This window comes from Bubalus kerabau, chromosome 16, assembly GCF_029407905.1.
Source record: "Bubalus kerabau isolate K-KA32 ecotype Philippines breed swamp buffalo chromosome 16, PCC_UOA_SB_1v2, whole genome shotgun sequence".
NCBI classification, from domain to species: domain Eukaryota; kingdom Metazoa; phylum Chordata; class Mammalia; order Artiodactyla; family Bovidae; genus Bubalus; species Bubalus kerabau.
In genome coordinates this window covers 71,550,907-71,571,391 of record NC_073639.1, presented here as the reverse complement: position 1 = coordinate 71,571,391, position 20,485 = coordinate 71,550,907, and the positions used below count along the sequence as shown (strand labels likewise).

The 20,485-nt window shown below is 48.3% G+C and overlaps 1 protein-coding gene across 14 annotated transcripts in view; it reads left to right on the top strand.

Annotated features, from left to right (window-relative positions):
* The window catches only part of TTC28 (tetratricopeptide repeat domain 28), a 580,310-nt gene that overhangs the window by 530,429 nt on the left and 29,396 nt on the right, over positions 1–20,485 (top strand). For all 14 annotated transcript variants that reach the window (XM_055549377.1, XM_055549381.1, XM_055549379.1 and 11 more), the window contains one exon: positions 15,683–15,823. In XM_055549377.1, the coding sequence (XP_055405352.1) occupies positions 15,683–15,823 (141 nt within the window). The remainder of the gene's footprint in view (positions 1–15,682; positions 15,824–20,485) is intronic.

The window sequence follows — 20,485 nt, the reverse complement described above, 5'->3', positions numbered from 1 at the left end:
CTGGTTTGCTCCTTCTCTTCCTCTGTCTGGAGTGGGAAGGGCCATCGGAAGCAGCTGCTGTGCTCACACAGGGCCTGCAGAGCTGACGACAGCGAGTCACACTTAGCTCTCCCTGAATTCCTGGGCACGGATTCTGGGAAAGGAATCTGATTGGCCCACCTAGAGCTGGTGTCCACCTCTGGTCCAGTCAGCAGTGGGCGTTGTCAGGTACACACTTGGCAGCAGGAACTCGCCCCTGTGGCCCTGTGGGTCAGGGAGACAGTTTCTACAAGTAGAATCATCATGACCAGGGCAGATGCCCTACAGTTGTCTGCTGCACCACAGCTTTCTCCCCCGTTGCTTTAAAGCCTTGCCTCAGCATCTCTGTTCCCCTGGCTCTTCTCCCTTACGAGATGCCACAGAGCAGGACGCTGCTTCTCCACTCCTTTCCTTGCTGTCCCTGAAAGGAAGCCCCAGGCTCTTTCCCTCTGAAGTTTCACTTATAATCACGATGAAAAAACAGACAGAGACTAGCAAGTAATTCACATGGGAAAATTTTAGAGGTCTTAGAAGTCTTGAGTTCAGAGTCACATGTCTTTGGTTTCTGAGACTCTTGCTAAGTGGCTTCTTGGATAAGTGGGTCTTTTCAGCTGTTGGCTAACTGGCTGTGCAAAGCCCAGTGCCCACGGTGCCTGCCCTCTGTGTACCTTTTCATATCTCCAGGACATTCTCTGGCACCCAGCTCTGGACTGCCATAACACAGGGTGCTGGCACAGTCAGACTGGCCTCGTCATCAGGAAACCCAGAATGATTGTGTGCAGTGGCAGCAGATGAACTAACTCTTGCCTCCAGTTTTTTGTGTTTTTTTTTTCAGTTATTAAGAGGTCTTGGGACTTCTCTAGTAGTCAGTGGTTAAAAAATCCATGTGCCAATGCAGGGAACACAGGTTTGATCCCTGGTCTGGGAACTAAGACCCCATATACTGCAGGACAGCTAAGCCTGTGCACCACAGCTGCTAAGCCCGAGCTTTCGTGCTCTCGAGCTGCAGCTACGAAGCCCGAGTGCCCTACAGCCTGTGCTCCACAAGGGAAGCCACGCAATGAGCAGCCCACACACTGCAACTAGAGTAGCCCCTGCTCGTCACAACTAGAGAAAACACGTGTGCAACAGTGAAGACCCTGTGCGTTGCAATGAAGACTCATAAATAAGTTTTTGTAAAAAATTTAAAAAGAAGTCTTTGCTTTGAAAGAAGGGGCATTTCCTTCCCTTGAGCTGATTCCATCGGCTTGGGACCAGTGGTGCTGGAGCTACCACAGCTACTGACCTGTGCTTCCTGCTACACCAGGAACTGAATGGGCTTCTCCCCAGTTGTTTCTAGCTTCAAGGTTGCCAGGGGTTGGTCTTTGGAAAGTAACTGGTTATCAGTGCAGAAGAGGCCTAGAGATGGGGTAGGGGGATGAAGAAGGAATGAGTTAGCAGAGGGATACTGAGACATAAATTAAAGTGTGCTTGTGTGACGGTTCAGTCACAGCTGTCAGAGAGATGACAGAGCGTGTGTACTTGGAGAGATCGGGAAGCCATGCTTGCAAATGAAAATCCTCTCTGGAGACCGTGGCCAAGCCCTGTCCCCCAGAACAGGACAGCTCGGGCGCCGCTCCGTGGCACTTGATTCATGGGCCATTTCCATCTTTGGGGAAAGCTGCATGTGAACAGCATTTTGGAGCCTGTTCTGTGATAGCATGATTTATATTCCCCAGAGCAGGGGAAGGACCAGGCTGCTCAGCTGCAGGAACAGATGCTGGCAGGGCAGGTGGGCACCATGGAGAAGCCCCCACCCACCTACTGGGCCCCCCAGCTCACCTTTCAGCCCCTTACCAGGAACAGCGCCACCATCCTGCATCTCAGCCCGCTTATACTGGCTTTAGCCTTTGTCTTCACTGTTCTCCATAACCGAAATGATTTAAATCTCAACCTTCCACCCAGCCCCATGCAGGGGCCTGGGGCAAGGTCCAGCCAGGACTCTGGCTGCTGGGCAAATGCAAAGTCAGGGGCATGGAACAAGAATGGAGAACGCTGCCTCCTTTGGAGGTCCAACAGTAGAAAGGGCCAGGGAGGCAAATCTGAGCCAGAATATCCTTAGGCCCAGAGAGCCACTGGGGTGGAGAGGTAGCCCAGGGGGCAGGACAGGTAGGCAGGCCAGGGATCCAGGGCTGGGCCCACTGGACTGGATGTGGGCAGAATAGGGATAAAGGCGTTGGCATGGCCCTGGCTTCCCCATTCTGGGCAGCCTCCCGTCTCCTCTTCCCCGACCTTGCCACCTGGCCCACACCTTTTCTGTCCTTCCAGGCCCCTGGTCGCTCCTTTGCTGAACTGTGGCCACCCGTTTTGTCTGCCAGGCTGGCACTTCTCTGCTCTTTCTTCTGTTTGAGATCATAGCCATCAGAAGAGTGGCCAGAGGTTGACCGTGTGTCTGAGTGCTCCAGGGACTCTCTCTGCACAATCACGGGCTGTTTATCTGTTCATATTCTCATGTTCAGTCTCCATCTCTTTCTCTCTCATCCCCAATACTTCATTTAATCTCTATACACATAGACGCCACTATGTAATGATTTATTTTTGTGTTGCAGAGATTAGTTTGCCCACCTAGCACTTCCCTGAGCTTGTCAAGGATAGAGGCCGACTCTGGAGTGATCCAAGCCCCAGCTAGGGGCCCGGCACACACTGGTTGCACAGTGAATTGTTTTGAGGGTTGGTGTGCCCAATGGCCAGATGGATAAATAAGTAGCACCGAGGTTTATCTTGCTTTTCTGAATTTCTCTCAGGATTTAGTAATAACAGGATTTAATTTATGTTTCTTAATAAACATAAGATATGTTTCAGTCAGCATCAAAGCAAGAGCAAGAAATCACCCAGTAGTTTGAACAGGGATAGATATTCTAACAGAGAATTGAATGAAAAGGGATTGGCTAGTAAGAATATTCTAAAGGATATAGGAAGAGCAGATGTAAGGAGCAGTCACTACCCTGAGGAGGAAGGCCCCACATCACACCACCCTCACTGAGGGCTGAGATCTGGGCTTTGCTGGAGAGGCACTGCCGTGGCTCACAGCAGAGAAGATGTTGGAAATCCACCCTCAAAATTTGCTGGAACTGTGCTCTCTAGGGTGCTGTGGGAAGCTGTTCACAGTGCGCTGTCCTAGTCCACTGCAGAACCACCCAGGGGTGGATACCAGGGGCAGTTGATGGCCACTGGAGGCTGCCGACTGCTGTGTGCTGCGAAAGTGGGCTTGTGGAGAAGGCACCAGAGCTGGCAGGAACTGGGCCCTGGAGAAGGCGCCCACCCAACAGGAGCCCGCTGAACAAGCACACCAGAAACAGGAGGGCAGAGCCCCTTCCTCCTGCCTGTCTCTCTAGTGCTGCCTACTGACAGTGCTGAGAACTGTGCCCACTGACAAAGGAATAATGCTTAAAGGGCTGCGGTCCATTATCACAGGGCGGGCCAGGCAGAATGAATCGGAGCATAGAAGCAGTAAATGGATAACTGGCACACAGTGCATTTTATTCTTCTGATGTCATTTCTGTAAAATTAATACATGTAAAGATTTGTGTGACCACCACCATGACCAGGATGCAAAGTAGTTCTGTAACCCAGAAAACTGCATCTTTTTATCATCATATCCTATACCTCCCTCTGCCACCACCCCCTGGCAACCACGGATCGGTTCTCTGTCAGTACAGTCTGTTCTTTTGAGAATGTTATATTAAAAGAATCATACAGTATATAACCTTTTAAAACTAGCTTCTTTCACTCAGCCTAAAGTTTTTGAGTCTTTCAAGTTGCTGACTGTATCAGTTCATTCTTCTTTATTACTGAGTGTTCATTATATGGATGTACCATGGTTTGCTTATCCATTCATTTGCCGAAGGACTTCTGAGTTGGTTCTTGTTTGGGGCAGTATGACTAGAACTGCTATAAATATTCATTGACAGTTTTTATGTCACATAAATTTCCATTTCTTTAGGGTAAATAGGATAAATAAATTCTTTAGGAGTGGAATTGTTGGGTCATATGATAAATGTTTCATTTTATAAAAAACTGAAAAGTATTTTCTGTAACGACTATACCATTTTGTATCACACCAGTGCTATATGAGGGTTCCAGTTGATTTGTCTTGCTAGCACTTGATATTGTCAGCATTTTAAAATTTGAGCCATTCATATAGATGTGTAGTAACATCTTGCCATTTCTCTAATGGCAAAATGACATTGAACATTTCTTCATATGCTTATTAGCCATCCTTTTATTTTCTTTGATGAGAAAGGAAACCGTTAGAAGATTATTCAGCTCTCTTGCTCACTTTTCAGATTAAGCTGTATTTTTTTGTTGTTGAGTTTGAAGGTTCTTTATATTTTCTAGATATAAGTCTTTTGACATATACATTGGTTTGCAGATGTGTGCTTAGTCACTTATTCATGTCCAACTCTTTGTGACCCCATGGACTGTAGCCTGCCAGGCTCCTCTGTCCATGGGGATTCTCCTGGCAAGAATACTCGAGTGGGTTGCCATGCCTTCCTCCAGGGGATCTTCCCAACCCAGGGATCGAACCTAGGTCTCCCCCATTGCAGGTGGATTCTTTACTATCTGAGCCAGCAGGGAAGCCCTGATATCTGGTTTACAGATACTTTCTTGCAATCCATAGCTTGTCTTTTTCTTCTCTTAACAGTGTCTTTCACAGAGCAAAAGTTTTTAACTTTTATGACATCAACGTGATCAGTTTTTTTCTTTCTAGATCATGCTCTTGGTGAAATAAATGTGAGAAATCTGATCACAAAAATTGTCTCCCTTATTTTCTTCTAACAGTCTCATAGTTTTATAGTTATATTTAGATCTGTGATTCATTTTGTGACTTAGTTTTTCTATAAGGTGTAATATGTAGTCTGAGGTTTATTTTACAAGGTTCATTTCTTTGCATGTGGATGTCCTGCTGCTGCTGAGTCGCTTCAGTCGTGTCCGACTCTGTGCGACCCCATAGACAGTAGCCCACCAGGCTCCCCCATCCCTGGGATTCTCCAGGCAAGAACACTGGAGTGGGTTGCCATTTCCTTCTCCAATGTATGAAAGTGAGAAGTGAAAGTGAAGTCGCTCAGTCGTGTCCGACTCTTGGCGACCCCATGGGCTGCAGCCCACCAGGCTCCTCCATCCATGGGATTTTCCAGGCAAGAGTACTGGAGTGGGGTGCCATTGCCTTCTCCGTGTGGATGTCCAGTTGATCCCAAGCCATTTATTGAGTAGACTTCTTCCTCTGTTAAGTCATCTTTGCAATTAACCTTTGTCTAAAGTTAACTGTCCATATTTGAATGGGTCTAGTTTTAGACTCTATTCTATTTCATTGATATATGTTGTTTTTGTTGTTCAGTCAGTTAGTTGCATCCCTACTCTTTGCCACCCCATGGACTACAGCATGCCGGGCTTCCCTGTCCTTCACTATCTCTTGGAGTTTGCTCAGACTCATGTCTATTGCATCGGTGATGCCATCCAACCATCTCAACCTCTGTCACCCCCTTCTCCTCTTGACCTCAATCTTTCCCAGCATCAGGGTCTTTTCCAACAGTCTCAATGTCTGTCCTTTTACCAATACAACGCTATGTTTGTTACTGTGGCTTTATAGCAGGTCTTAAAATCTGGGAGTGTCATTCCTCCAACTTTATTCTGCTTCTTCAAAATTGCTTTACCTGCTCTAGTTCATTTGTCTTTTTATATAAATTTTAGAATTAACTTCTGTATAGCTATAAAAATAGCTTGATATTTTGATTGGGCTTATGTTAAACTTACAGATTAATTTGGGAATTGAGTCTTAGGATCTGTGAACATGGTATGTCTCTTCATTTGCTTAGATCTTCTTTATCCATTCATCTGTCAGTGGACATTTAGATTACTTCCATGTCTTGGCTGCTATGAACATTGGAGTGTGTGTATCTTTTTGGATTAGAGTTTTCATCTTTTTTGTATATATGCCCAAGAGTGGGGTTGTTGGATCGTATCATAACTCTTTTGTTTTTTAAGGAATCTCCATACTTTTCTTCATAGTGGCTGCACTAATTTACATTCCCACCAACAGTGAAGGAAGATTTCCTTTTCTCCAAACCTTCTTCAGCATTTATTCTTTGTAGACATTTTGATGATGGTCATCCTGACCAGTATGAGGTGATCCTTCATTGTAGTTTTGATTTGCATTTCTCTAATAAGTAGTGACATTGAGTATCTTTTCGTGTGCCTCTTGACAATCTTGTACATCTTCTTTGGAGAAATGTCTTCCTGCTCAGTTTTTGATTGGATTTTTTTTTAAACTGAGCTGTAAGAACTGTTTGTTTATTTTGGAAATTAAGCCCTTGTTGGTCACATCATTTGTAAATGTTTTCTCCCAGTCCATAGGTTGTTTTTTTCATTTTATTTATGGTTTCCTTTCCTGTGCAAAAGCCTGTAAGTTTGATTATGTCCCATTTGTGTATTTTTGCTTTTATTTCTTTCACCTTGAGAGACTGACCTAAGAAAACATTGCTACAATTTTTGTTAGACAGTGTTTTGCTTATATTCTCTTCTAGGAGTTTTATGATGTTATGTTTTATATTTAAGTCTTTAATCTATTTTGAGTTTATTTTTGTGTATGGTGTGAGGGAAAGTTCTAACTGTTTTGATTTACATGCAGTTGTCCAGCTTTCCCAATACTAGTTCCTATCTTTTCTCCACTGTATATTTTTACCTCCTTTGTTTAAGATTAACTGACCATAGATGTATGGGTTTATTTCTGGGCTCTCAGTTTTGTTCCATTGATCCATATGTGTGTTTTTATGCCAGTACCACACTGTTTTGAATTCTGTAGCTGTGCAGTATTGTCAGAAGTCCAGGAGGGTTATGCCTCCACTTTTGTTCTTTTTCTTCAGGATTGCTTTGGCAATTCTGGGTCTTTTGCTATTCCATATAAATTTTAAGATTATTTGTTCTGGTTCTGTGAAAAATGTCATGAGATAATTTGATAGGGATCACATTAAATTTGTAAATTATTTTGGGTGGTATGGCCATTTTAACAATATTAATTCTTCGAGTCCTAGTGTGGGATATCTTTGCATTTCTTTGAATCATCTTCAGTTTCCTTTATCAGTGTCTCATACTGCTGCTAAGTCACTTCAGTCGTGTCCGACTCTGTGCGACCCCATAGACGGCAGCCCACCAGGCTCCCCCGTCCCTGGGATTCTCCAGGCAAGAACACTGGAGTGGGTTGCCATTTCCTTCTCCAATGCATGAAAGTGAAAAGTGAAAGGGAAGTCACTCAGTCATGTCCAACCCTCAGCGACCCCATGGACTGCAGCCCACCAGGCTCCTCCATCCATGGGATTTTCCAGGCAAGGGTACTGGAGTCGGGTGCCATTGCCTTCTCATAGTTCTCATAGTTCTCATAGTGTCTCATAGTTCTCGGCATATATATCTTTTATCTCCTTGGTCAGGTTTATTCCTAGGTGTTTGTTTTTTTTTTGTTTTTTTTTTTTTTTTTGATACAATTTTAAAGGGATTTTTTTTTTTTTTGTCTTTCTGATATTTCATTGTTTGTATAGAGAAATGCAACAGAGTTCTGTATGTTAATCTTGTATCCTGCTACCCTGCTGAATTTGTTTATCAATTTTAGTAGTTTTTGTGTGGAGTCGTAAGGATTTTCTATCTAGAGCATCACATCATCTGCATGTGATGACAGTTTTACCTCTTCCCTTCAATTTTATTTCTTTTTTTTGGTCTGGATTGCTGTAGCTAAGACTTCCCAATATAAGGTTGAACGTAAGTGGTGAGAGTGGGCATCCTTGTCTTGTTCCAGATTTCAGTGGGAAGGTGTTCAGCTCTTCACCGTTTACTGTTACATTGGCTGTTGGTTTGTCATAAATAGCTTTATTATGTTGAGATGTGTTCCGTCTATACCCACTTTGGTAAGAAATTTTTTATAATGAATACATGAAGAATTTTTTAAAATGCTTTTTCTGCATCTATTGAATGGTCACATGGTTTTTGTCTTTTATTGTTGTGGTGGTATATCACATCGATTTGCATCTGTTGAATCATCCTTGTGACCTTGGAATGAGCTAGCTTGATCATGGTGTATGATCCTTTTATGTGTTGTTGTATTTGGCTTGCTAATATTTTGTTGAGGATTTTTGCATCTGTATTCATCAAAGATATTGGCATGTAATTTTCTTTTCTGGTAGTGTTGGTTTTGGTATCAGGGTGATTGTGGCTTCACAGAATGACTTTGGGAGTGTTCCCTCCTCGTCAGTCTTTTAGAAGAGTTTGAGAAGGATTGGTGTAAGTTATTTATATATTTAGTGGAATTCCCCTGTGAAACCATCCAGTCTTGAACTTTTGTTTGCAGTGAGATTTAAAAAATTTTTATTACAGATTCTATTTCACTAATAGGGATTGGTCCATTCAGATGATCGATTTCTTCTTGATTCACTTTTGGTAGGCTGTACGTACGTTCCTAGAAACTTGTCCATTCCTTTTAGATTGTCCGAGTTGTTGGTGTGTAATTTTTCATAGTATTTTCTTCTTTTTTTGTATTTCTGAAGTATCTGTTGTCATTTCTCCTCTGTAATTTTTTATTTTGCTTATTGGGTCCTTGCTCTTTTCTTCTTGGTGAGCCTGGCCAGAAGTTTGTCAATTTTGTCTATCCTTTCAAAAAATCAGCTCTTAGTTTTATTGATTTTTTAATTGTTATTTTATCTCTTTTACTTCCTTCATGATCTTTATTATTTCTTTCCTTCTGCTGACTTTGTGTTCTGTTTGTTCTTCTTTTTCTATTTCTTTCAGATGGTAGGTTAAGTTGTTTATTTGAGATTTTTCTTGTTTTTTGAGGAAGGCATTTATTGCTATGAACTTCCTTCTTAGAACTGGTTTTGCTGCATCACATAGATTTTGTGTGGTTATGTTTTTATTGTCATTGTCTTGAGGTATTTTTTTAATTTCCTCTTTGATTTCATTATTGGCTGATTGGTTTTTTAGTAACATGTTTAGTTTCCATATAATCATTTTTTCTTATTTTTGTCTTTTCTTTCCATGTAGTTTCACGCCGTAGAGGTTGCAAAAGATTGTTGAAATAATTCTATCGTTTTAAATTTGTTGAGGCTTGTTTTGTGTCCCAGTATGTGGTCTATCATAGAAGATGACCCAGGTATGCTTGAAAAGAATGTGTATTCTGAGCTTTTGGATGTAATATCTGAAAATACCAACTAAGTCTAACTGTTCTATTGTGTCATTTAGGATCTCTGTTGCCTTATTGGTTTTCTGTCTGGAAGATCTGTCCATTGATATCAGTGAGGTGTTAAAGTCTCCTATTATTATTATATTCCCATCAGTTTCTCCCTTTGGGTCTGTTAGTATTTGTTTTATGCACTTAGGCACCCCTATATTGGGAACATGTATGTTAATGAGTGTAATATTCTCTTCTTGTATTAATCTTTTTACAGTATAGTGTCCTTTGTCTTTCCTTATAGCCTTTGTGTGACATGAGTACTGGTACATCCACCTTCTTGTCATTTCAGCCCCTCCCCCCACAACACCTTTTATAAAAATTTCAGCTGCATGGCCTGCTTGTTGTGGCATGTGGACATCTCTTGTTGCAGAGCACAGGCTCTAGAGCACTTGGGCTTCTTTAGTCGCAGCATGTGGGCTCTCTAATTGCAGTATGCAAGCTTAGTTGTCCCATGGCATGTGGGATCTTAGTTCCCTGATGAGGGATCTTACTCACGCCCCCTGCATTGGAAGGTGGATTCTTAACCACTGGACCACCAGAGAAGTCCCAGTCCTTTCTTTTTTAATATAAGCATTTTAGGGCTATAAATGTATCTCTAAGTCTTTATTTATGTCCCACAAATTTTATGTTGTACTTAGAGTTTTGTTCAGCTCAAAATATTTTCCTAATTTCACTTAGGACTTCTTGTATAACAGTTATTTAGAAGTGAGTTGTTCAGTTTCCAAGAGTTTGGAGACTTTCCTGTTTTTTTTTTACTTTCAAATCTAAATCCATGGTGGGTGAAGAACTTATTTTTCATGATTTCAATTTTTAAAAAACTAATAAGGTTTGTTTTATGACCAAGGGTATGGTCTATCTTGGGGAATACTTGCTATGAATTTGACAAGAATATGTATTGAACTTTTGTTGGGTGGAGTTTTCTCTGAATGTCAGTTATATTCAGTTAGTTGATGGTATTGTTAAGTTCTTCTGTATCTTATTGATTTTCTGTGTACCAGTTCTGTCAACTACTGAGAAAAGAGCATTGAAGTCTCAATTTATGCACCTCACTTTTCAGTTCTGTCATGTTTTGCATCATATATTTTGAAACTCTGTTGAAAGGTGAAAACACATTTAGAACCGTTGTGCATTCCTGATGAATTGGCCCCTTTATCATTGTGTAATGTCCCTCTTTATCCCTGGTGATTTTCTTTGCTTTAAAGTCTACTTGTATACAAGTCTACTTGTTAACATAACCAATCAAGCTTTGTTTTGGAATAATATTTGCATGGTCTATCTCTTTGCCTTTTACTTTACTCCTTTTAATATCATTATACTTGAGGAGACTTTCTTGTAGAAGCATTTAATTAGATTATTTTTAAATTCCATTCTGTCAGCTTCTATATTTAGACCATTTATGTTTAATATAATTGTCGATATGTGTGGGTTTATGTATGTCATATCAATATTTGAATATTTGTTTTCTATTCCTCTATTTCCCCATTCCTGCCTTATTTTGGAGTTTTGAACTTTTTAAAAATTCATTTTAATTTATCTATGTCTTTGACTATGTCTCTTTTATAACTTTAAAAATAATTATTCTAGAGATTATAATACATATATACTTTTATAGTTTGCAGTTTACTTGCTGTTGATACTGTATTAATTTGAATGAAATGTATAAGTCTTATCACCATATGGGAACCTCTGCCACCACACCCCCCCGCCCCGTCTTGCATTTGTCTTATATACTGCATCTACTTATGTGAAAACTCCAGGAGATGGCGTGAGGAGAAGAACAGTCTATTGTATTTACTCAGACATTTGGTATTTATTTTACTCTCTCTTCTTTCTTGATGTTCCTGATGCCTTCTTATGTCATTTTTCTTCTTCCATTAGTGATCATTTTAGAGTAGGTCAATTGACAGGATTGTTTGTGGCCTGGAACATGAGAACAGACATGAGAGAAGAAAAATGGGGGATTTTCTCTGGTCTCTCTGAGCTGGAAATAGAGAGCTTCTCCTGGAGTTCTCTGTTCATGCTGATGCCCACTTCTGCAGAGAAGGGGGGCTACAGAGAAGGGGGAGCTGCAGAGAGGCCTGTCTGATGGATTCTACAGAGACAAAGAATGTGAAGTTCAGCTGTGATTTGGTACCATTTAGAATGCTGGTCTTCTTCCCACATTTGCCCGATATTAACTTTTCATGTTCCTCAGATATCCTATTCCATGCGGTCCAGACAGAGTGTGTAGTTGCATTCATTCAGAAAGATGGAGTGTTATGTGCTTACTCCTTTTTACCTGGAACTGGAACCTGGCATATCAGGATATTTATAACAAATATTTAATAATATTTATTGGGTAAATAAATGAATGAGCTATCAAACAGTTGGTCCCAAGCTCTGTCTTCAGCACCAGACTTGAATTTCTAAGTCTCCAGCCCTTTTGGAATGAAGACCATCTAAATAATAGAGTCAGTATCTGCACACTTGGCATCACCAACACAGAGTCCTGTCTGCATGTTCAGCATGTCCAGACTAAACCCATTCCTCTTCCACTGAAGACCAGCTCCTATTTGCAGTTTCTTTATTTGCCACCACTGGCCCATCTGCTATAAATTAACTGCTAGTTGTCTTTTATCCTTTTCCTTCAGTGAGTTTCAGGCAAACGAGTTCTGTGTTTGGTAATATTTTCCTGATAGTTCTCACTTTCTTACTCTCTGCCTTACCACCCTAGTTTACACGTCTAGACTCCTGAGTTAAGTTGGCCCAACCACAGGACAAGCAGAACCATTGTTGGTGACAGTAGAGAGCAAATAATGAGGAGGAACCAGGAACATGGGGTCACAGCCAGGAATGTCCGTTTATAAGGATACGGGATTTGGGGGATGAAGGAGCTGCTATCCAGATCTCCAAGCCTGAGGGCTGTGGAAAGCTTGCCTCACTTGGCGTGTTGAGACCCAGGCACATTGATGTGTTAACACAATAGTGACTCCTGAGAATGGGGCTCCCAGTAGGTGTGAGGGGCCAACAGTCTCCTTCGGGCTTGGCCCTGGGGCCTTCAGGGCTGCTTCTGAGCAGTGCTGCTAAAAGCCACCTGACTTTCTCTCTCCTCCCCATGTAGTCCATGTTCTCCACTCTGGACCAGTTGACTGCCTCTCAGACAACCGTCCTGAGCCCACCAGAAGCCTAGACTGCTCTCCACTGCCTTCCAGGTTCAAGGCCCTCTACCTCTCTCTCCTTCCTCCCTGCCACTCTTACCATCTCCTCCAGCTCATCTGGGCTAGTCCCTGGGCCCCAGAGAGCCCCCCACTCTCGTAACCTCCATGCCTTCTCATACCATTCCATCCCCCGATTCCCACACACCACCCCAGTCCCTTCCTGTCTAAGCTGTCCTTCCAGTGCCTCTCAGATGCTGCTGATTCCAGAGGGCTCTCGCACCCTCCCTTTCTTGACTCCAGGCTGACACCCTCCTGCCTCCTCCTTAACCCACCTTAGCCAGTAGTCACTGGTCATACTGGATGTATTATACCTTGAAGGCATGTTACTGTCTTCTGTTTGACCTCTGTGGCTCTTTTATGTAGGTCTTGGTTAGTAATCCTTGTTGGATCAAAGTGAATGGAACCAGACCAGCTGCTGTGCCATCTCTAGAAAGTCTCTTAGAGAGATGAGAGGGCTGTGATTGTGATATGACAACCACTGATGGCAAGGCGCTCGGGCTCCCTGCTGTACAGATGAGGCTCGCTTTGTAAATGGGAAATTCCCTTATCTGTGACATCACCTGTTTGTTTTTCCCTTTGGTGTTAATACTCTGAAGGGTCAGGAAATAGGAAACAGTCGCATTAAGCATGAGATTCTGAGGGCTCCGTCCGCAGTCGACAGTGAGAGCAGAGCTGCAAGATAATGGAGGCTGATACCAGTTCAGTCAATTCTTCTCCCCTTTGCAAAGCACCGAATGACAAGCCGATTTCTCAGCTCCGAGCAGGCCGTCATGTTCAGATGATAAATGTGTCCCTGGACAGAAGAGCTTGTTGAGTGATATTTACCAGGGTCTCCATGAAGGGCCCAGAGCTCCCAAGGGAGCATTTTCAGCCTTCAGCTGCTGGCCTGGTCAACTGATACCCGTGGGGTGGCAAGAGGAATAAAGCTTTGTTCCCTGCTCTCCAGCAGGGTGGAGGCATTGGTGATTTGTTTAGGTGCTCGGAAGTTTCCTGTTTCCTCTTGTTTCCTGTCTTCATTCCCTCCCTCCCCTGTCAAACCCCAGCAGAGAGAGATGGACTCTTCGAGAGGCTTGGAACCTCAGAGGGGGAGGGGTGGGAGTCAGGCCTGGCTCCACTGCTGAGTGCTCCTGGTCTAGCTCCTCAGCTTCTCCAGACCTAGAAAAGATGACGAGAGCTGCCTTGCAGGCTTGCTGTACAGATGAAATCACATCTGGCTAGACATACCCTGCATGTCGTAAGATGCTCCCCAGAGTTGGCATCGTTTAGCCGTTCTTCCTTGTACACCTGCTGTGTGCCAGGTACTGCTGGGTTTGAAGGGTGGGTTCAGTTGTGGGCACCGGGAAGAAGTTGGGCTAGCAATGCCTTGATCAGCCATTGGTGTGGTTCTGGGATGAAGGAGAGTAGCTGGCTCTGAGATCACACCTCTTTGCCGTCCCTGAAGGCTATCCATCTCCCAGCACTTCTCTGGGGCTCAGCTCCTGGGATCCCCTCCCAGTGGCGGGGCGTTGGTGTGACCTTCTCCAAGGAGCATGGCTGAGTAGGGCTCTGGTGCCTCTTGCCGGGCTCTCCAGAGAGACAGGGCCTACAGGGCACACATGCACACGGGCTTTGTTGTGGGGAATTGGCTCACACGGCTCTGAAGGCTGAGACGTCCCAGGTCTTTTGTTGGCGAGCCAGAGACGGACAGCCGGTGGTGTAAGTTGTGGGGTGTCCACATCTGAGGTGGGAAGCGCCACATCCCAGCTCCAGGGGAGTGGGCGGGGAGGCCTCTCTCATTCCCTCTTCTCCTCCAGTTCAGATGCTCAGTAGGTTGGACAGGGCCCACCGACCCGGGGAGGGCAGTTTGCTTTCCTCAGTCTAGATTCCAATGTTAATCTCACCCGGAAACGCCCTTGCAGCCTCGTTACCCAAAGTGACGCTGGGCCAGGCACCCCGGGGAACGCTCAAGTTGACACATAAAATGGACCCTCTCATCAGGGCTGACGTTCATGTAGAGCCCTCAGGTTTACTAAGTGGCGTCACACACTGCATCTCGGCCCCAGGACGAACCGGGGGAGGAGTCATCCCCTTCTCTGTGATCCGGACGCCAGGGGCTCACCGGCCTGGCTGTTGGAGGCAGGCCATGCTCACCTTCAACCTGAGTCTCCGTGCGCCAAGCCCCTTTTCTCTGGCAGCGGGTCTATCCCTTCCCAGGTGCTACTTCTCCTGCACCTGGGTGGCTTGCATGGCTGGTCTGTGTGCCTCCAGTGCTCTCTACCCCTCCACCCGCTCCTTAGGCAGCAGGAGCTTTAAACACAGTTGCCGTGCGGGCTGGGAGTCGCCTATGAGCTGGACATCACTCTGCATTTCCAGAGTCTGGAAGCAATGGGCGCTGAAGGAAGGTGGGGCTCCACACATGGAGCGGCCTTTGCTGAGCCCCCGGTGCGGTGGCCAGGGTTGTGGTGGGGACCAGGGGCAGCAAGCACTCCCTCTGCTTGTCTGTGGCTGCTCGAGCTGCCTCTGCTTGGCCTCTCACACGTTTAATATGCCCTCTGTTATTTTAATCAGGCTGGTGAATCAAGGCACTCCTGAGTATTTCTGTTTATTTAAAACCCATTGTGAGATGTTCTTTCACAGTCTGTCATAGGGGAAATACGAATTTAGTAATTCAAAACTTATAACATCTTCATGCTGACCTTGGAATGGGCTTCAATCAGCCACCTTTCTCAAGCCTACATTTCAAACAGTCCCCCTCTGCCTGGCCTTGCAGCCACTCTTGGGCATGTCTGTCTCCTCGTCTGGAAAAGTGCCTTTAGGGACTGTGCATCCCCCGCCTGGTGTGGTGCCTGGCACAGGCAGGTGCTTAGTACTGGTTCCAAGCTGGAATGGACCGGAGCTCCTGCCACACTGTGCACTTGCCCAAGCCCTCTGCTGGCAGAGTGCCCGCCAGCCGGCAGGACACAGCAAGTGGTGCCATTCATTCAGCAAGTGGCCATCCCGCACCCCATCCATGTGGGGCACACTCTGGATGCAGGGAGGGCAACCTGGGCACTGGTACAACCTCTTCCTGAAGGGGGTTTGCAGCCAGGGGGAGTGCAGGTGGACTGCAGGGAGCAGAAGGGGGACAAGGGGAGCAGGAGTGGACTCGGGAGGAGCCGGGCCATGCTGGAGCCGAGGACGGGGCCTCGGAGCAGGCCTGTAGCACTCTGCACCTTTCTCTGCTGTTTCCCCGCAGGGCCTGTGCCAGCAGCGAGACCGAGAGTGAAGCTGGAGACATCATGGACCAGCAGTTCGAGGAGATGAACAACAGGCTCAACTCGGTCACCGACCCCACTGGCTTTCTTCGGATGGTTCGCCGCAACAACCTCTTTAACAGGTGCATGTGGCCCTGCCTCCCGGGCGGTGCAACTTCCGTGACCTTCCAGCTGCATGGGCTCTGGTGGGATGGGGGTCTGCAGGGGTGAGTGCGGTGCTCTGGCCCTTGGGGTCACAGCAGCCCCTCCAGGTCGGGGGAGGAAGTGCGGCAGGCCTGATGTGACCGTCCACCATGGCTGGGTGGGAGGCCCAGGGGACAGTCGGCCGCTCTCTCCCATGGCCTCAGGGCTGATCTCCCAGATGCCAGGAGAGGCCGCACAGGGCCGCGCCACACACTTTCTCTCAGGCCAACTTTTGCCCGTAGCTCATGGCCAGGCCCCTGTGCAGACCTTTCTGGCCTGAGGTTGAGGGAGGCCAGGTGAGCAGATGCCAGCATTTCTGGGGAGGAGCCTGTCCACACCCAGGCCTGTCTCCACTACTTGACCATAGGCCTCAGAGGCATTGAGATGAGCCAAGGTTGAAATTGCCAGCTGGTGCGCCCCTGCGTCTTTTCACTGGGGGTGCAGGCCGAGCTGTGTCCAGATGAACAGGGGAGGCGGTTGGGGTTAAGGAGCACCTCTCCCGCTGTCACTGGTTCGCAACACCTGGGAGTCAAGTTTGGAGAGACCTTTCCAGAAAGACACCCTGGACGCTGAGGCCCCTGCCTCTGAAGGGCAGCAGGGGCAGCGGGCACGTGGGAGGGAGTGACCGTTGTGCCCCCTGTGCTCCTGCTCCAGGCCCCAGTTTCCTCCCATTATTGTGCTGTCAGGGTGACAAACGTGTGTTTACTTTCCCAGGGGTGAGTCAGATGGGATGGGAGCCAGGAGCCAGGGCTGAAGGGACTGGCATTTGGTTGTCAGGAGGCCAAAACCTCAGGCTGCTTCACTCCCAGTTTCCTCTGCGGCCCTGCCCCCTTCGCAGGTGTCCCTCGTGGCTCTAATTTCTTGGAAGGGACAGGACCAGGCACGAGGAGGCGTGGGGTTGAGGCTGGCTCCATCCTCAGCCTCAGCCCCTCGGGCTCTGGGGCCGGCGATCTCGGCTCTGCCGGTGCTGCGATCTGTGGTTGTAAACTAGGGTGTGAAGAGCGCAGGGCTGGGTCTGGCCTTGTCGCGTGTCAGCTGTGGGACCTGCGGCAGGTGACTTCACCACTGTCAGCCTTTTCCTCGTCACTGAAGTGGGAACAAGCTTCCTACTTGGCAGGGTTCCTTTAGCATGGAATTACAGCAGCTAATGCATGAACAGCACGTGCCAGGCTCTGGAAGATACAGGAAACTCGTACGTGTGCTGACCTTCTGCCGTCTTGAGTGAAGTGGAAAGGACACTGTTAAACTTGGCTTTTCCGGATCACGTGGGTGGATAACCTTTGGAAGGGATGAAATGTGCATGTGCCTGTGCAGCAGCTGTTGACCGCCCTGGGTTGTGGCCTCACCCGCCCTTTGCTTCCCATCCTGCCTCGTGTCGTTTGTGTGAGAGAGAGTGCACAGGCCAGAGGCCGCTGTCAGGCACCCGCGGCTGGCCTGATCTCAGGCGCGCCCGCGGTCAGGAGCCCCTCCTCCAAGGCCTTGGGCACTAGGCAAGGAAGGGGTCAAACCAGGTGTACTTGGGGTCCTAGCTCATCATCCCTGGACAAGAAGGGGTATGAATTTTGTATCATGGAGTTGCTTGTTTTGAGAAAACACTCGTTACTCCGAGCAGCTCTGAGGTAGGTCCAGTGAGCCCAGGACCACTGGTTAGCTCACTAAGCAATGGTTTATTAAACAATGTGGTCAGTGCCGGCGGCCAGGCTGAGGACAGGCCAGCCTGAGGCTGGGAGGGGCCGCCAGGCACGCAGCGCGGGAATCTGGCTTCACTGCCCAGCTGCTCTCTGCCCGGCTCCCTCATCAGGCTTGACCTGCCTGAAGCCTTGAGCCTGCCCTCAGGAAGACGCCGACAATGGAACTCCTGCACCTCTCTGCACGCCTTTCCAGTCCTGACCTCCTAGAGGCTTCTGAGGGCAGGTCGGAGGAGAGGAAGCAGTCTGTTCTTTCAGCTTTGGGGCCGGGTGCCAAGGCCTCTGCTGTCAACCACCAGCCCAGGAAGGGGGGTGCTGGCCTCCGTCCGTCCTAGCGACCCACAGAAGTAGAGGTATTCTGGTTAGGATGGCGCGGGCCCTTGCCACCTTCTAGCCCAGCTGTGGCTCTAGCAGCTGAGGGGCACACAGGCCGGGAGGGTGGAGACCTGCCATCCAGCAGGTGCAGGGCTGTGTCCGGTCCCACCTCCTAGTTGCCCTGACCTTGTGGGGTCCCCACAGGCCTTTCTCTCTGCCCCTTCATGACCAGGAGGTGGGGCTGGTGTGTCACTGGCTGGGACGGCTGAGAGGTGGCTTTTATGCAGACCCCAGTACTGTGGGGGCTTGCAGAGTGCTGGTCCCTGAGCCCAAGGAGGTGAGGTGGCAGCAGCCGTGTGTGTAGCAGTGCCAGGTCCCCGCTGCAGGGCCCTCCGGCTCTGTGATTCACGGGCTGCTGGCCCTGTTGTTCTGGGTGGTTTGCTGGACTGGTTGGGGATGAGGCTGCCGCGGCAGATGCCAGCCAGCTGAGGCTTGGCCTCAGCATCCTCCCCTCCCCTCCGCGCTCTGCACAGCTCGCTCTTGGTTCTTGAGGCCACCACAACCACTGTTTTCCTTCTTGCCTCTGCACTTTGGCAGAAAACACAGTGGCGTGCTGAGCCCAGAGCAGGCACTGCTAGTGAGGAAAAGCAGGGAGTCTTCTCTCATTTAGTACCTGACCTTGGGGTCCCCCACTGGGCAGAGCAGCAGCGCCCAAAGCGGGACTGCCCCTCGTCTTGCAGAATGCTTGAGAAGTTATGCTGAAGGCTGGAACGCCAGTGCACATGTATGAGTATGTGTGTGTCTGAACCTAGGGGCAGTCAGCAGATCACTTTTACTGTGGAAAAGAGGAAGAGGAACAGGACATGCTGTCAGCTGCTCTGGGGTTCTGGGTCCCAGGCTGTGCCCTGGCCTTGCAGGGGCACCCAGCCAGGACCCATTAGGACCAGTATCCCAGAAGGGTTCTGACTGCTGTTGCCACTGTCTTTGCTCTTTCCCCTTCTGGCAGTGTGTGATGGGAGGTAGGAAGGAACTTTCTAATTGCCCAGATGTCAGTGGTTGGAGCCCAAGCAGAGAGCAATAATGTCGAGGTTCTCCCTTCTAGAGAGGGGCCACGATGGGGCCAGAGCCCTCCCTCAGCTCTGCAACCTCCAACTAATACCCCAACCACCCCCACAAAAGGGTGAATTGGCAAACAAGACTCCTCGGCCTGGTCGGAGTCCCCCAAGAGGGTCAGTGACAAAGACTGAGGGTCCTGCAGGAAGAGAGGGTGGCACCACCATCCTGGGGGACCAGCCTCCCATGACCAGAAGGGAAAGAAGAGATTAAAGAGAGGGCCACCATGTGTGGTCCACGCGCCCATGTCATTGTGGCTCCAGCATGGACCTTCCCGATGGGCGGGTCACATGGGCCCAGTGACAAGGCCAGTGTTAGGATCCATGTCTGGCCAGCTCCAAAGACAGAGCTCTGGCTCCCAGATCCCACCCATCTAAGGCTCCCTCCAAGTGGTCACAGCCTTTGCCTGAACTCCTCCAGTGAGCAAGAGCTCACCACTTCTGAGGTGGTGCCTTCTGTCCTTGTACAACACTAATTTGGCTCTGGGGGTTTTTTGTAGATGAATGAGACTCCATTAGATTCCACAAGTTTGTGGGGGGACAGGTCCTGTGTGGGACAGGACCCACAGATCACCCATGGGTACAAGGCCCTTTGGAAAGGGTGTTTCTGTGTTAGCATCAGCTGGGCAGGCCACACACACAGTGACCTCTTCTCTCCGTCCCTGAGTGCATGGTAAGCACGTCCCCCCAACGCCCAGCTTGGGCCCCTAATAGGGTCAGCAGGCAAAGCCTGTGTGAGGCTGGCCTGAGCATCGGGTTTTCCTAGGTGACCCCCCCCCCCGCCCCCAACTGGGCTATGGAGCAAAGAGCAGAGTGGGCCGTGCCATGGTCCCCGCAGGAGGGCCATCCCCAGCTCCTTGGTGGTGCGTGTTTCTCCCTTGACCAGCCTTCCTGGGAGAGCCCATGAGCAGGAGAAGAGGAGCCCTGTGTGGCCCAGGTTTGTCCCTGGGCTTGAGAGGAGTCACGTTCCTGGAAGGGCAGGGGTCTCAGCCTAAGGCCACCCCCCAAGGAGGGAGCGGCCAGGGAGCAGGCGCTGGGTGACTGGGGAGGTGAGCAGGCAGGCAGTGCCGACAGCTTATTGAATAAGTGCTTAAAATGCAGCCTTTGACAGCCTTCACCTCCCTGAGGAGACAGCCTTCTTGTGAGGATGTTCGTGGTGGAGAGTCACTGGCTGCTTGAATATAGTGGGTTCATCAATTAATCTCTCTGCTGGTACCTTAAAATCCAGGCACTTGTTCAGATCTCAGGCCGGCCAGCTCCCGTTCCCTCAGTGGATGCAGTTCAGAGCCCGGAGGGGAGTTTGGAGCCTCGGGCAGGGCCGAGGGTGGGGAGGAGGAGCCCAGTGGGTCACAGCAGCAGATGCCCGTGGAGCAGGCACTCGGCCCCGTCTGCCAGGGCTGCTCCCAGCTCCTCAAATGCTGGGGCCTCTTGGGACTCAGGAGGAGCAGAAGCAGGACCCCCGACCCCAAGGCCTGGGACCCTGCTG